Raw genomic sequence first — 13,764 nt, 5'->3', positions numbered from 1 at the left:
GAAAAAGTGTCTTGTCCCGTTTCATCTTCAATACACTGTATATACATTTGAGTTCAAGAAAATAAGAATACTAATATCTACTAGTACTACCACTGTACAAGAATAAAAGTCCATACTATCAAGACCTTACACTCCCACCCCCACTCAAACTCCCCTCCTCCTCATCATCATCCTCATCCCTCCCCAACCCAACAAAACCCACCCTAAACACCCCCTCACACCACTCCGCAAAAGTATCCACATCCCAAACCTCATCCTCCCTCCCCTTCCCCTTCTTACTCACAAAATTCCCCCTCCTCCTCTCCGCATCAACATACATCTCCCAAAACTCCTCATAAATCTGAATGACCCGATCCTGCACCGCCCCCACCAGCGTCTCCCTCATCCGTCCATCGTCCAAATACTCCCCCAACACCTTCCTCAAACTCGCCACCTCCCTCTCCACATTCCCGCACAACGTATCCATCAAGCCCCCAGCAGAGGGAAGATTTCCAGACGATGTCCTAGCCGGCAACGACGCTGTCATCTTCCCCGCCGCAAACTCATTAATGAATTCGTTAATCACAGTGCGGAGCCGTCCGTCGAGTTCGACCTTCGCGTCGAGCATGTTCTCCACGACACGGGGGAGGAGACCATGCCCCACTAATTTGAAGAGGTTGCGCGGGTTGAAGAGACCCCCGCGTGAGCGCAGCTCGTAGAAGGTGGAGGTCATGGCGGAGAAGTCGAGGGTGGTTTCGGGCGTGGTGTATTCGATGTCGAAGGCGACGATTTGTTGTTTGAGGATTAGGAGGTGGCTGAGGAGGAAGAGGTGCGCGTCTGTTGGGGTGGTTTTTGTGCGCAGGAGGGTGCTGGCGCTGTGTAGGGAGGTCGTGGTTTGGTGTACGATTTGGTGGGCGAGGTCGTCGAAGACGGTGGACTGGTTTGTTTCCGTTAGTTATTTGTTATGGGGGGTGTTAAGGTTTGGGGAGGATAGGGGAGGAATGTACGTTGACGAGACGGTAGATTCGGCTTAGGAGCCAGATCGCTTTGCGGAGGGTTGGGTACCAGCCGCTTTGGTCTTGGGTTGTTGGGGACTCGAGGTCCCATTTTGTAGCGGCGGTGGTAGTGGTGTCTTCGGGGGATGTTGATGATGGGTCGCTGTCGTTGTTGGGTTTGGTTGTTGGTTTGGGTCGAGTTGGGAGGGTCGTGGGGGTGGTGGTGTCTGTGGAGGTGATCTTGCGGCCGCTGATTTGGCCTTCGGTGACGGATATGGAGAATTGCTTGTTGCGGGCTGGGTAGTCGAGGTCTTCGGGCCGAGGTTTGTAGCGCTCGATTTCGTCGCGGAGGAAGGCTTGCGCGCGGAAGACGAGGCGGGTTTGGACGTCTTCGAGCGCGGGTTGGATCAGCGCTGGGAAGTCGAGCTGGTTGGCGTCGACCTGTTGCTCGATCTCCTCGTCCTGGTCGAGCAGGTATCGGGTCTGTAGGAGGGTGCAGAGCTGGCAGAGCTTGACGATCTTGTCTTCGTGGATGATGCGCGGTCTGAGGTGATCGTAGAGCGGTTCGCAGATGGTTTCTAGGAAGTCGTAGAGTCCGCCGTAGCCGTGAAACCATTCGCCCCAAAGTTCGAACTCGTCAAGGCATACGCCGCGGATGTAGCTGATGCTGGCGCGGGCGAAGGAGACGAGGTCCTGAGATGATGTCGGAGATTGCGCGAGGTCGTTGAGGTTCTTGTACACGAGTGGGATGATCAGTTTCCCGCGTGTGGCTGCGTAGTTCGCATGGAGCTCGTTGAGCAAGCTTTGGTATTCGGCTTCGGTGCCCTGGTCGGGATCTAGAGGCGGGACAGCTCGTTTCTGAATCTCGAGTCCGATCTGCTTCAGTTCTGGTGCACCGACTCGGAACTTGGCGTAGAGCAGCGTGGACATGGTTGTGTCGTTGAGCTGCTTATCTGCGATCTTTTTCGACGCATCGGCGTATACATCGCGGAGGGAGGACACAAAGTGGGTTCTGATCAAGGTGAGGGCACGGGTCATGAGTAAACGGTACCGGGAGCGGTATACACCAGCTTCCTTTTGATCGGGCTGCGAAATATGACCCATTAGCTAGAAAGCGATAGACATTGTGATGTATACTGACATGTGTCTCCATGTAATCCAGGCATTCGTCGAGACGCCGTAGCATATCCGAGAATTCCTTCCCACGGACTGTATTACCAGCCCCGGGGGCATTCAGTCTCCTCGACGCAGGATCCAAGAAGTCATAATACTGGAGGTTCTCCTGAATATCCTCCGCCAAATCCGAGTCATGCTTCTGCGCAGAGAGCAGCCCCTCACATTGTTTCCGAAATTGAGAGGTCTGCGATTCCACGGCTCTAAAGTCGTTCGAGAGGCTAGTCAAAAGATCGAGGGTCGACGACGTATCTGTCAACAAGGAATCGAGATGGGACTTGGACATTTGAAGCTCCTGGAGACAAGCTCTAAGAACAGATTGATGTCAGCATAGACCAGGGGCTCTGTGGGGGGTGGACCGCGGATGGGCGTACTGGTACTCATCGTAGCTAGCTTCCAGCAGGCTCTCCTCTACTTCATTGTACCATTGCGCAAATTCTAGCTCGTTGCGAATATCGGTAACTGAGTCCACACCATCCGGGATTGTCTCGAGTTCGGTGGCCTCTTTGACCTTCTGTTCCAAAGCCCGGCCCGACGGGGCAGTTTGGCGTCGACTTCGCTGTCCTGCAGCTTTTTGACGCATTGTGGGGAATTCTTCAGTGTTGAAAAGATGTGCCTTACAGCCTCTGCATCAAAGCCCCCACAAATCCAAGGTAAGCAATCCCTATCAAACCCAGAGCCCAGGCGCAGGGAAAGCCAGAGGAGCAATGAATCCGGCGTGGCTTCAATGCGCTATTCTGCCGGTGTCTTCCGCCTACGCGACTTGACGCAACATCCAGCTGATGTTTTGCCTCTTTCTCATTGATCGATCAAGATCCGCTCGGGAATAAACAAGAATATTGGAATTTAACTTCAGTCTCGGCGTGCGAAACCATTAAGCACTGCCAAACATCATGTGGACTCATCGGGGGCGGCAATCGGTGACCACCGTCGTCACCAACTCTTCACGTCGCCTTGTGAGAAACAACCGATCTATCGCCACGCCCTGGCGCAGATCTTACGCCAGCAGTAACAAGGGACCGGAGCCTTCGGTTAACTCGAACTGGCTCCGGAACTCTTTGGGCGTGGCGGGAGCAGGCACTGCTGCCGTTTTCATTTACGAATATGCTACATCCAACCGGAATCAGATGGAGAAGCCAGTGGAGAAGGTGAAAGACCTCGCTAAATCCGCCGAGGAACTGAGCTCGCAGTACGTACAGCACAAGCGGAGTGTTAAGAGTCCCGGTGTCTACGTCTGGGGCAATAACGCCTATCGTGTGGTTGATCCGGAATCCAAGGAGTCCGTGGTGAAGACTCCCCGGAAATTTGCCTACTTTGAAGGTCAAGTGCTCAGAGACCTCAAGCTCGGAGAGAGGTCCGGCGCAGCCATTACGGAGAACGGCGACCTGGTCCAATGGGGCAAGGGCTATTCAGAGACTGAATTCAAGCCCACAAAGACTCTTACCGGCAAGAATCTGGCTTCGTTGTGCATGTCCAACGATCGAATCCTCGCGTTGTCCTCGGACGGCAATGTCTACTCACTACCTATTGCCAAGGAGGACCAGCTGGGTGGTCGCAAGACCAAGGAAGGGTCATGGGTGCCTTTCCGGTCGGGAACATCCAGTATTAGCTACCGCTTGCTGCAGCCGACATTGAAGCTGGGCGAGCGTGTGACCGCTCTCGCCAGCGGACTCGACCATGCTCTACTCTTGACCAGCTCCGGCCGGGTGTTCTCCGTTGCTGCTTCTACTGAGAATTACCCTTCGTTTGGACAGCTTGGTATCCCCGGCTTGACCTGGGCTACTCGCCCCAAGGGGCCGGTGGATGCCCTTCACGAGATTACTGCACTCAAGGGCTCCAAGATCGTCCAGATTGCTGCGGGCGATTACCACTCGCTCGCTCTTGACAAGGACGGCAATGTGTTCGCTTTTGGCGACAACTCTTTCGGACAGTTGGCGATGGAGTTCAACCCGTCCTCACCTTTCTGCGATACCCCGACTCTGGTGCCCATCAGGAACCTCTACCGCGGTCCCTGGTTGCCCAAGGCCACTCGGGTTGCGGCCGGAGGTGCCAACAGCTTCTTCACCGTGGATGCGCAGCGCATACTCAGCTCCAAGGAGGACCCTGCCACCCTGCGTGACCTGGGACGCATCACTGCGGATACCTGGGCTTGCGGACGGGGCATCTGGGGAGCTCTGGGTACCGGCAAATGGACCCACGTACAGGATTCGCTTGCCAAGGTGAAGGCACTGAGTGGTCTTTCCGAATTCGACGAGAAGACCAACCGCCTGACGCCCATCCGCATCCATGATCTGTCAGTCGGCACGACCCATGTCTCCGCGGTCATGAACAACAGCACCCATGTGGATTCAGCTCCCTCCAGCACCTTGAACGATACTCGTGACTGGGGATACGATGCGCTCTGGTGGGGAGGCAACGAGCACTTCCAGCTGGGCACGGGCAAGCGCAGTAACCTGTCCAAGCCGAACTACATCCACGCCCCGCCGGAGGAGGCAGACGAGCAGCAGGAAGCACGCCTCCAGATCATGCCTCGTCATAAGGGCAAGGTTGATCGTCGCACGGTGAGCATGGAGCAGCGCGTGGTATGTGGACGACACATCTCTGCCATCTATTCTTCCGTATAATTTGACCGCCCTCTTTTCCATGCATAATGAACCATAATTGGTGCTATGACCATGTATATTAGCTATATTTTCTAGGCGTGTTATGAGGTGATTGGGGTCGAAAAAGTCGTTATCAGGGCATGTAATACCAACCTATCAGCACACAGCTGGAATTCAATGCAAATCTCATATGCTACATAGTACTAGGGTCTTTTGTCTGGAAGTGTGAATGGTTCCTGAACGGCCATCAGTGCCGAATCTCCACCAAAGACTGGGTCATGATGTCGAATACCCGGAAAATGTCATCACTTCAGTGGATCCTCTCGTCTTCCGCCTGCCCTTCCGATTGACTTTTGACAGCCACAATGGCTGCTCCATGAGCTGCTTTTTCTCTACATTTCCTTGAGATTTCCCCTTTAATATCGTTGTCGCATCGCCGTGTATAGTCTCTCTCCTTTGTCCACCTCCCAATATCTCGTCTGTATCTTTCGATCCCTCCTCATCTCCTCCAATCTCTCTCACCCCGCATCCATGGCTTCTGCCCCGCCGGCCAGTCGCGCCGATGAAGTACAAAATGTGAGTCACACTCTTTTTCCCCTCCTGACGAGCTGGCGCATATTCCTCAACCCTAGCTCCTGAGTCTGTGTGCCACTGGCATCAACCTATCCTCCAATCCGCACCATACTGACCGCATTGACTGCTCTACAGCTTCTGAAAGCCGTCGAGGATCTCCTGATTCCGTTCATCCGAAGCGCCGATGAGGACCCTTTAGCCCAGCAATCGCTGCACAACGGCACCAATGGCGACTCCAAGCCTCGAGGCACGGCCCTCGTCGAACACAAGAAGCCCGAAGAGCTGCAGAAGCTCCTCCAATTAGACTTCCCCGACCAAGGAACCGGACAAGACGGACTCATCGAAGTCCTGCGCAAGGTTCTGCGCTACTCGGTCAACACATGGCACCAGGGATTCCTCGACAAGCTTTATGCATCAACCAACGCCCCCGGCGTAGCGTCGGAGCTTATCCTGGCGGCGCTCAACACCAACGTCCACGTCTACCAGGTCTCCCCAGCCCTGACCGTCATTGAGAAACACACAGGCAAGCAACTCGCCACTCTCTTCGGCCTCAATGGCCCCCGCGCCGGAGGCATCTCCGTCCAAGGAGGCTCCGCCTCCAACACCACCTCGATCGTGATCGCGCGCAACAACCTCTACCCCAGCACCAAGAAAGACGGCAATGGCAACTACCGCTTCGTGCTCTTCACCAGCGCCCACGGCCACTACAGCATCGAAAAGGCCGCCCAAATGCTCGGTCTCGGCAGCTCCTCCGTCTGGGCCGTCCCCATCGACAAACAAGGCCGCATGATCCCCTCCGAGCTCGAAGCCCTCGTCCAAAAGGCCCTCGCCGAGAACCGCACCCCCTTCTACGTCAACGCCACCGCCGGCACCACCGTCCTGGGCTCCTTTGACCCCTTCCACGAAATCGCCGCCATCTGCAAGAAATACAACCTGTGGTTCCACGTCGACGGCTCCTGGGGCGGGTCCTTCATCTTCTCCTCCTCCCAACGCGCCAAACTCTCCGGTGCCGAAAAAGCAGACAGCATCGCCATCAACCCCCACAAAATGCTCGGCGTTCCCGTCACCTGCTCCTTCCTCCTCGCCGCCGACATCCGTCGCTTCCATCTCGCCAACACCCTCCCCGCCGGCTACCTCTTCCACAACGACGACACCGCCGCCGCTGCACCAGACTCCCTCAACGGCGAGACCGAACTCGTCGTCGACTCCCCGGAGGTCTGGGACCTCGCGGACCTCACCCTCCAATGCGGCCGTCGCGCAGACTCCCTCAAGCTCTTCCTCAGCTGGACCTACTACGGCACGGCTGGGTACGAGCAACAAATCGACTCCGCCTGCGCCGTAGCAGCGCACCTCGCTACGCTGGTCGAACAGAACCCCAACTTCGTCCTCGTCAGCGAGAACCCGCCGCCGTGTCTGCAGGTGTGCTTCCATTATGCGCCGAACCGTGCGTATGTGCATCCGCGCGGACTGGTCTCGAATGAGACGGAGCGCGGGAAGGCGAATAGTAAGGTCACGGAGCAGATCACGCATGCGATTGTGGGCAAGGGGTTCATGGTGGATTTTGCTCCGCCGAGTGGGGATGAGGATGCTGTCGGGAATGGGAAGTTCTTCCGGTGTGTGGTGAATGTTCAGACGACGAGGGAGACGGTGGAGGGGCTGATTCGGGCGATTGAGGAGGTTGGACCGGGGATTGTGGAGAGGTTGAAGAGGGAGAGTGTCGGGGAGGTGTCGACGAGGAGGTTGGGGGAGAGGGGTCATGGTCCTGTTGTGCATCATTGAGGGGTGGATTTGGTTAGTATGTGTCTAATATTTGGGTATATTTTGGGATGTTTTTGTAGAAACAAAAGTCTGGGCTATAGATGGGATGGTATGGATATAGAAGGTACATACACATACATACAGGGTGGGTATATAGCGAGGAATACAGTGAATGAGATTATGAGCCTATATTTGTATGCACAGTGGATTGTAACAGTGGATATCTCATGCTTCTACTAATTACTACTACCATCATCCATATATACATCCCCGATGTATCTCAACTAATTACCAATCTCCGCCCGTCTCTCAAGCACGCTTCTCGCCTCCGCCTCCGTCAAAGTCTCGATCCCCAGTTCCGCAAGCACAACCCGCGCGCTTTCATTATCCTTGAAGAGTCGCTTCTCAACCTCCCATAGCCCGGGGCGTGTGTCTCCCTCGACGTCTGATTCCTCCGTGGTAGTGGTAGTCTTCGCCTCAGCCGAGTTCTCCAACCCCAAGAGAATAAGTCCCTCTGCTAGTTTCTTCATGTTCTTGATAGAACCGCCGGCTGTTGGCTGCCCTGCTCCGCTTCCTAGTGCAGTGTCAACGACACTGCAGAGATGTTCGACGTCGCTGATGAATTGCGCGGCGCCGGACGCGGAGAAAGTGTTCCTTGTGAGCACGCTGCTCCAGAAGTAGGTCTGGATGGCGAGGAGGACCTGGCGGGTGATGCGGCGGAGCGGGGCGACGCCCAGTGCGCGGGAGAGGAAGGTAATTTCGGTGGAGAGGGTGCGCATTGCTGGTGCGAGGTCGGAAGTGGGAGAGAGAGGAGTGGTGGTGTTACTCGTGGAAATGGAAGCCCAGGTGGAGACGCGGGAATAGGGTTTCAAAGCAGAGCGCACGTTTGAAGTGAGAGTGGAGGTGATGATGGATTCTGAACGGAGGCGGAGACGGCGGTAGGCGGAGGCGGTCTCGTCGAAGAGAGCGCCATCTGTTGAGGATGCACCGGTGCTTTGACCGTGGTTGTTGTTCACGGCTTGGGAGGTGCGGGATGCGACGTCTGCGATGGACATGGTGCCCGCTACGTTCTTGCCGCCGTCTTTGTTTTGTCGGACGCGGTCTTGGAGCTCGGTCCAAAGTTCGACGAAGAAGACTTCGTTGCTCCAGTCTTCCATCTTCTTCTCGAGGTATTCGGCGCTGCCGAAGACACGGCACAGTCGCTCGAGCCCGGCAACGCCCTCGATGCTGGCTGCATCGGCGCCCTGGACGGTGCGGCCGATGGCGGAGGTCATGGCGAGGTAGGCTTCGAGTGCGGAGTGCAGCCGTTCGTGGAATTGGTCAAAGATGGTGATCTGGATGTCGATGAGGAAGCGCAGCTTCTGGCTGAACGAAGACAAGGGCTGGTAGCGTTCCGTTATCGTCTCGAGAAGATCGTTCACCCGGATTGCAGCCTTAGTGGGCTTGGTGGAAGTGAGATCGACGCCTTCATAGTCGATGTGGCCGCTATCCGGGGTGTCGACGATCTCCTTGTAGCGGGCCAATGCGAATTCCTTCTCGACCTGAAGCCAGCGGTCAAACCAGCCTTGCTTGGTCAGGACTTCCCAAGTCATTCCCCGCCAGTCGTCGGTGGAGTAAGGGTCCGGTAGGTAGTTCCACGACTCGCGAACTTCGTTGTCAAAGTTCATCAATTCATGCATGAAATGACTCAAGAGTTGCGGGTGGTTCGAGATCTGAGGCAGAAACGTGGTTATCTTATGGTTCAGCACTGGCAAGAGCGCTGTGATGTAAGCGTGGGAGGCATTGTAGAAGTTCCACCCTATATCAGTGCCGACATTCTGCGCCTCTTGGTCGAAAATAGGTTGGAGGAACGAGGCGAAGAATCCTCCAAAGTTGTTGATCAGGTCCATAACATGAGCCAGGAAATACTCAGGCTGCCCTGGGTTAGACTAGTTTTCGTTGCTGCAAGCGATGCACGTACCTTGTCAAGTCTATTTGTCGGCTTGTCTCCGCTGAAATGGTACTTGAAGCGAAGTTCGAGCGGATGCACCATGACTTCCAGTGGCAGTAGAACTGGCGGCTCAGCGCCATGATGTTTCGACACGGAGGTATGAGACTTGAGCTCCCTATAGCTGACTGGTTACACCCAAGCATTGAAATTGACCTTGATGCCACGTACGGTTTCTGCAGGCCCAGAAGCAGTTCCACATTCTCCCTCCACTGTATCTGTATATCCTCCGGAAAGTGAAGATCCTTCGAGGGCCACTTCATTTGCTCCATTGTTCCTTGTAGTCGTTGGGCGAAGTCTGATTTCATTTGCTCCCTGAGGGCGGACGATAGCTTCCCCACGTAGTCGACCAGGTGAGGGGCAGCTCCTTCTGCAGCTGGCTGAGCAACTTTGAGGGACTGGGCAACGTTGCGTAGTCGGGTATATGACTGGATCGCGATCCGCGGTTGATCTTTGATGTTGTTCAAGGCCTCCTTGCTGTTTTCGAGATCAGCGACCGTTGTCTTGCCTAACATGTTACTATTCCATACCTCAGCTCTTCCGCCTCCTTGAGCAAAGTCATATAGCCCCTCGAGATCTCAAGCCTCCGCAGCTTCTCTATACTCGCTTCAAAGCGCTTCGCTGCCTCATCGCTAGAATCCGACCCCGTGAGTTCTTTCAAGCGCCGATCGATATCGGCCTGTTGCTCGTTGAATGCTTCGGCTTGCTTTCGAGTGGCTTCGGCATGGTCTTCGGAGGCTTTTGTGGCATTCGATAGCGCTTCGTGAGCTTCTGCTAGCTTCACAGTCAGCTGTCAGCAAGTATTTTCGAATGTCTGCTATTGATCTGGGGATGGGAATACGCTCTACCTGCTTGCGTTGGAGCTCATGTTGGGCTCGGAGACTCGAGAGCAACGAGTCGAGACTTTCCAAGTCGGCAGTTACCTGCAGTTTGTCATTTAGATAATCCTCAACCCGTGTCCTCTCATGCGACGACAGAGCAGAAGCTGGAGTCGCCATTGTTGATAAGCTGGCGGGGGAGAAACACGGGGAGAAGGACGAGGTGTCGCTAACTCCGCCTTGGGCATTTCCGCCCTTTGCTCCAGCTCATCTTCCGCCTCCACCGCAAGCAACGTCACTCCCGCCCGCATCGCAGCCACTATGGAGCACGCGGGATGGGCAATGTCGCATGCCATTGTCCTACATCGTACTACTAGATGAATGAGTGAATTATATATACCTTCGACATGTCCAGTCCAGCTAAGAAACGCAAGAGGGATGATCCCGGATCTACCGCGCAGCGCACCCGGAGCATAGCGTCATTCTTCCAGGGCCAGGCTGCTAAGCAAGCCGAGAAGACGCAGCAGGAATTTGAAGCTGTGCCCGAAGCTCCCACGGAACAAACTCTCTCAGATGAGGCGCTTGCTCGTAAGCTGCAGGCTGAATGGGACCAGGAGCATGCGCTTTCAAACCCACAGGCCGACACGCCTAGCGATGAGCCTACTTCGGCGCAGTCAAACACCGGCGATAACGATCGGGAACCGACCAAAGTGCAGAAGAAGGGCGTCCTGTCATTGCAGTCATCCACAGGTACGGAAGACACTGTATCTCTTGCGGTTCCTTTCGATCAGAGTCCTATCGCGTTCGATGCCTCCAAATATGCGCGCGAGCTGCAAGGACACTGGGCTTCGGAAGGTGGCGACGCTTCGTACGCCCTCCTGACCAGAGCTTTTGTGCTCGCAAACGCCACAACTAGTCGCATCAAGATCGTCGATACATTGGTCAACTTCCTCCGCGTGTTGATCGAAGCCGACCCGTCCAGTGTGCTTCCCGCTGTATGGCTGGCGACTAATTCGATATCCCCTCCATACGACGAACTGGAGCTTGGGCTTGGCGGGTCCTCGATATCAAAAGCACTCAAGAAGGTATACGGACTAAACAGCCAAGGTCTCAAAACTCTATATGACAAGCACGGCGATGCTGGCGATGTGGCATTCGAGGCCAAGAAGAGACAGTCTTTCACATTGATGAAGCCCAAACCGCTTCGAATTAAAGGTGTCTATCAATCGCTCAAGAAGATAGCTATGAGCAAAGGGAGTGGAAGTCAGGAGACAAAGCAAAGGATCGTCGAGAAACTTCTGCAAGATGCCCGTGGTGCGGAGGAAAGTCGATACATTGTTAGAACTCTGGTGCAGAATCTACGCATCGGCGCTGTCAAAACTACCATGCTCATTGCACTTGCTAGGGCCTTCCTGTACTCCAAACCAGAGGGGGCGGAATTTCCAATATACTCTCAAAAGGAAATGGCGCAGATGAAGAAAGAGGAATTAGCTGAAATCTACGGCAACGCAGAAGAGGTCGTTAAAGCGTCGTATGCGAGACACCCGGACTACGATGACCTCGTTCCCTGCTTGCTTGAAGTCGGGGCTACCGATGAACTTCTCGTTCGCTGCGGTCTTCAACTGCACATTCCGTTGAGACCCATGCTAGGCAGCATCACAAGAGATCTGTCAGACATGCTGACGAAGCTACAAGGGCGCGATTTTAGCTGTGAATACAAATATGATGGCCAGCGTGCGCAAGTGCATTGCGACGTACAGGGCAAAGTATCAATATTCTCCCGCCACTTGGAGAACATGACGGAGAAATACCCAGACCTGGTGTCTCTTGTTCCCGAAATAAGAGGAGAAGGCGTGTCTAGCTTCATCCTCGAAGGGGAGGTTGTCGCCGTTGACCAAGAAACGGGCGAACTACAGGCATTCCAAATCCTAACCAACCGTGCGAAAAAGAACGTCGATATCGGAGCAATCAAGGTCAACGTGTGTCTGTTTGCTTTCGATCTAATGTACCTAAATGGCCAGCCACTGCTCGACCGATCACTCCGCGAGCGAAGAGAGCTGCTACGGAGTTTATTCGTGGAGATCCCCAAACGGTTCACATGGGTGAAGAGTCTAGACGCCACTTCAGCCGACTCCGAAGCAGTACTAGAGTTTTTCAAGAGCGCCACAGACACCAAATGCGAAGGCATCATGGTCAAAGTGCTCGACAACATTCCGAAACCCGATCTCGAAGGAGTGGAAACACCAGCTGTCGATACTGCTACCAACGGAACACCCACCACACCGGGCCAACCAACCACCAACACAACAGACAACAAACCCTCCAAAAACACCCGCCGAAAAGCCCTCCTCTCCACCTACGAGCCCGACAAGCGCCTCGAATCCTGGCTCAAAGTGAAAAAGGACTATAGCACCTCATCCGAAACCCTGGACCTAATCCCCGTAGCGGGCTGGCACGGCCAAGGCCGAAAGGCGAAATGGTGGTCCCCGATCCTCCTTGCGGTTCGGAATCCAGAAACTGGAAGTCTAGAAGCAGTAACAAAGTGTATGTCAGGCTTCACGGACAAATTCTACCAAGCCAACAAGGACAAGTACGCGGAGGGCACCCCCAATGTCATATCCCGTCCCAGCTACGTCGAATACTACGGCGAGCCCGACGTATGGTTCGAACCACAGGAAGTGTGGGAGATGGCGTTCGCAGATATCACGCTTAGTCCTACATACTCGGCCGCTCTGGGGTTGGTTAGCGATGAACGGGGTCTGAGCCTGCGGTTTCCTCGATTCCTCAAAGTCAGAGAGGATAAATCGATCGATGAGGCCACCACATCTGATTATTTGGCTTACTTGTGGAGGAAGCAATCAGAACGGACGAAGCTGGAGGGTGGTGGTGGTGGTGAGGAGGAACCGACTGAAGAGCAGGAGGAGTAATGAGATACAGTGAACGTTGGATGTAAAACACATAGCATATACAAAACACTTAATACATAAACCACCCCCACCCCCCTTTACAAAGTCCTCCATAGACTATTTAAATACCATATGAAAACCATCACGTGCCCCTCTTCCCTCACCACCAAGTCATACCTACACACACACTCACACAGTACGGAGTACGTAGATAGTAATCCCGGGATCGGGATCTCGATCCCCCGATCTCATCCTAACCCCAAACAAGCAAATTCCCCGATCCAACCGAATCCCACCCTAAACCCAAAACGACATAACCCGAACGCGAAATCAACACGATCAAATTAAACTTTCATACGCGTCGCGCGTAAACACAAATTTTCCTTTTTTTTGTGCAGACTTCATTCAGCTAAGTGGCTGGCCGCACACGGGTCGGTTTCTTTTCCTTTCCTTTTCCGGATGGAGCGGGGTCTTACCTTAGTATTCCCTCGTGATTCTGTCTTGTTGTTTACTTACTTGCCGTGTTGTATGTAACAGTGTAGGCGATTTTGGGGGGGATGTTTTTTTACGGATTTACGGAGGATGTGGGTTTAATGGGTGGGGGTGTTGTTGGTTTTGGTAGGGGTATTGGGATAGGTATTATTGGTGTGTAGACATAGATGTTAACTACTACATGTCTTTTGCGATTAGAGGATATGGTTGTGGATATTAATTCTGAATGTATGATTGCGTGACGTCAATGTCGTCGATGTTTTACTTTCAGTTTCAGATACCGTTCGTGACTGATGATAATTTACAGGTCGACGCGGTTTGCCAAGTGTAGACGTCATGAGGTGGACTTCGGTTAACCGGATTCTACAGTAGCGTACTGATTGATTACTGGTTGTATTTGATGCATAATCGTATCTGTATGTGTACTGTTGTATTCTGCTTAATCAAAGCAATATCATGAGTATCTGTGGTTGATGGTAA

The 13,764-nt window shown here is 54.0% G+C and overlaps 5 protein-coding genes across 5 annotated transcripts; 3 read left to right on the top strand and 2 right to left on the bottom strand.

Moving 5' to 3' along the window:
* Positions 1–86: 86 nt before the first annotated feature.
* BO87DRAFT_416591 (Golgi transport complex subunit COG3) lies at positions 87–2,910 on the bottom strand (the record flags this gene model as incomplete). The annotated part of the gene is made up of 5 exons (XM_025626761.1): positions 2,522–2,910; positions 2,116–2,455; positions 987–2,060; positions 131–916; positions 87–92 (listed from the first exon to the last, which is right to left on the bottom strand). Exons 1-5 carry the CDS (start codon positions 2,728–2,730, stop codon positions 87–89), a joined length of 2,415 nt encoding a protein of 804 aa, XP_025479063.1. The 5' UTR covers positions 2,731–2,910.
* Positions 2,911–5,120, top strand: BO87DRAFT_377293 (RCC1 domain-containing protein). The gene has a single exon (XM_025623509.1). It carries the CDS (start codon positions 3,041–3,043, stop codon positions 4,769–4,771), a length of 1,731 nt encoding a protein of 576 aa, XP_025479062.1. The 5' UTR covers positions 2,911–3,040; the 3' UTR covers positions 4,772–5,120.
* A 161-nt stretch (positions 5,121–5,281) lies between these two features.
* On the top strand, positions 5,282–7,102 carry BO87DRAFT_407360 (pyridoxal phosphate-dependent decarboxylase family protein; the record flags this gene model as incomplete). Its single annotated transcript, XM_025626066.1, has 2 exons — positions 5,282–5,330; positions 5,391–7,102. The coding sequence occupies 2 exons, from the start codon at positions 5,282–5,284 to the stop codon at positions 7,100–7,102; spliced, it is 1,761 nt and encodes a 586-aa protein (XP_025479061.1).
* A 203-nt stretch (positions 7,103–7,305) lies between these two features.
* BO87DRAFT_360561 (RINT-1 family protein) lies at positions 7,306–10,078 on the bottom strand. The gene is made up of 5 exons (XM_025621560.1): positions 9,917–10,078; positions 9,599–9,846; positions 9,240–9,545; positions 9,042–9,186; positions 7,306–8,994 (listed from the first exon to the last, which is right to left on the bottom strand). Exons 1-5 carry the CDS (start codon positions 10,064–10,066, stop codon positions 7,366–7,368), a joined length of 2,478 nt encoding a protein of 825 aa, XP_025479060.1. The 5' UTR covers positions 10,067–10,078; the 3' UTR covers positions 7,306–7,365.
* A 117-nt stretch (positions 10,079–10,195) lies between these two features.
* On the top strand, positions 10,196–12,825 carry BO87DRAFT_377291 (putative DNA ligase I). The gene has a single exon (XM_025623508.1). It carries the CDS (start codon positions 10,294–10,296, stop codon positions 12,811–12,813), a length of 2,520 nt encoding a protein of 839 aa, XP_025479059.1. The 5' UTR covers positions 10,196–10,293; the 3' UTR covers positions 12,814–12,825.
* Positions 12,826–13,764: the final 939 nt, after the last annotated feature.

Source organism: Aspergillus neoniger, assembly GCF_003184625.1.
Source record: "Aspergillus neoniger CBS 115656 unplaced genomic scaffold BO87scaffold_19, whole genome shotgun sequence".
In the NCBI taxonomy this organism is placed as follows: Eukaryota; Fungi; Ascomycota; class Eurotiomycetes; order Eurotiales; family Aspergillaceae; genus Aspergillus; species Aspergillus neoniger.
The sequence above is the reverse complement of the archived record's forward strand: the minus strand, read 5'-3'. Positions and strand labels throughout refer to the sequence as shown.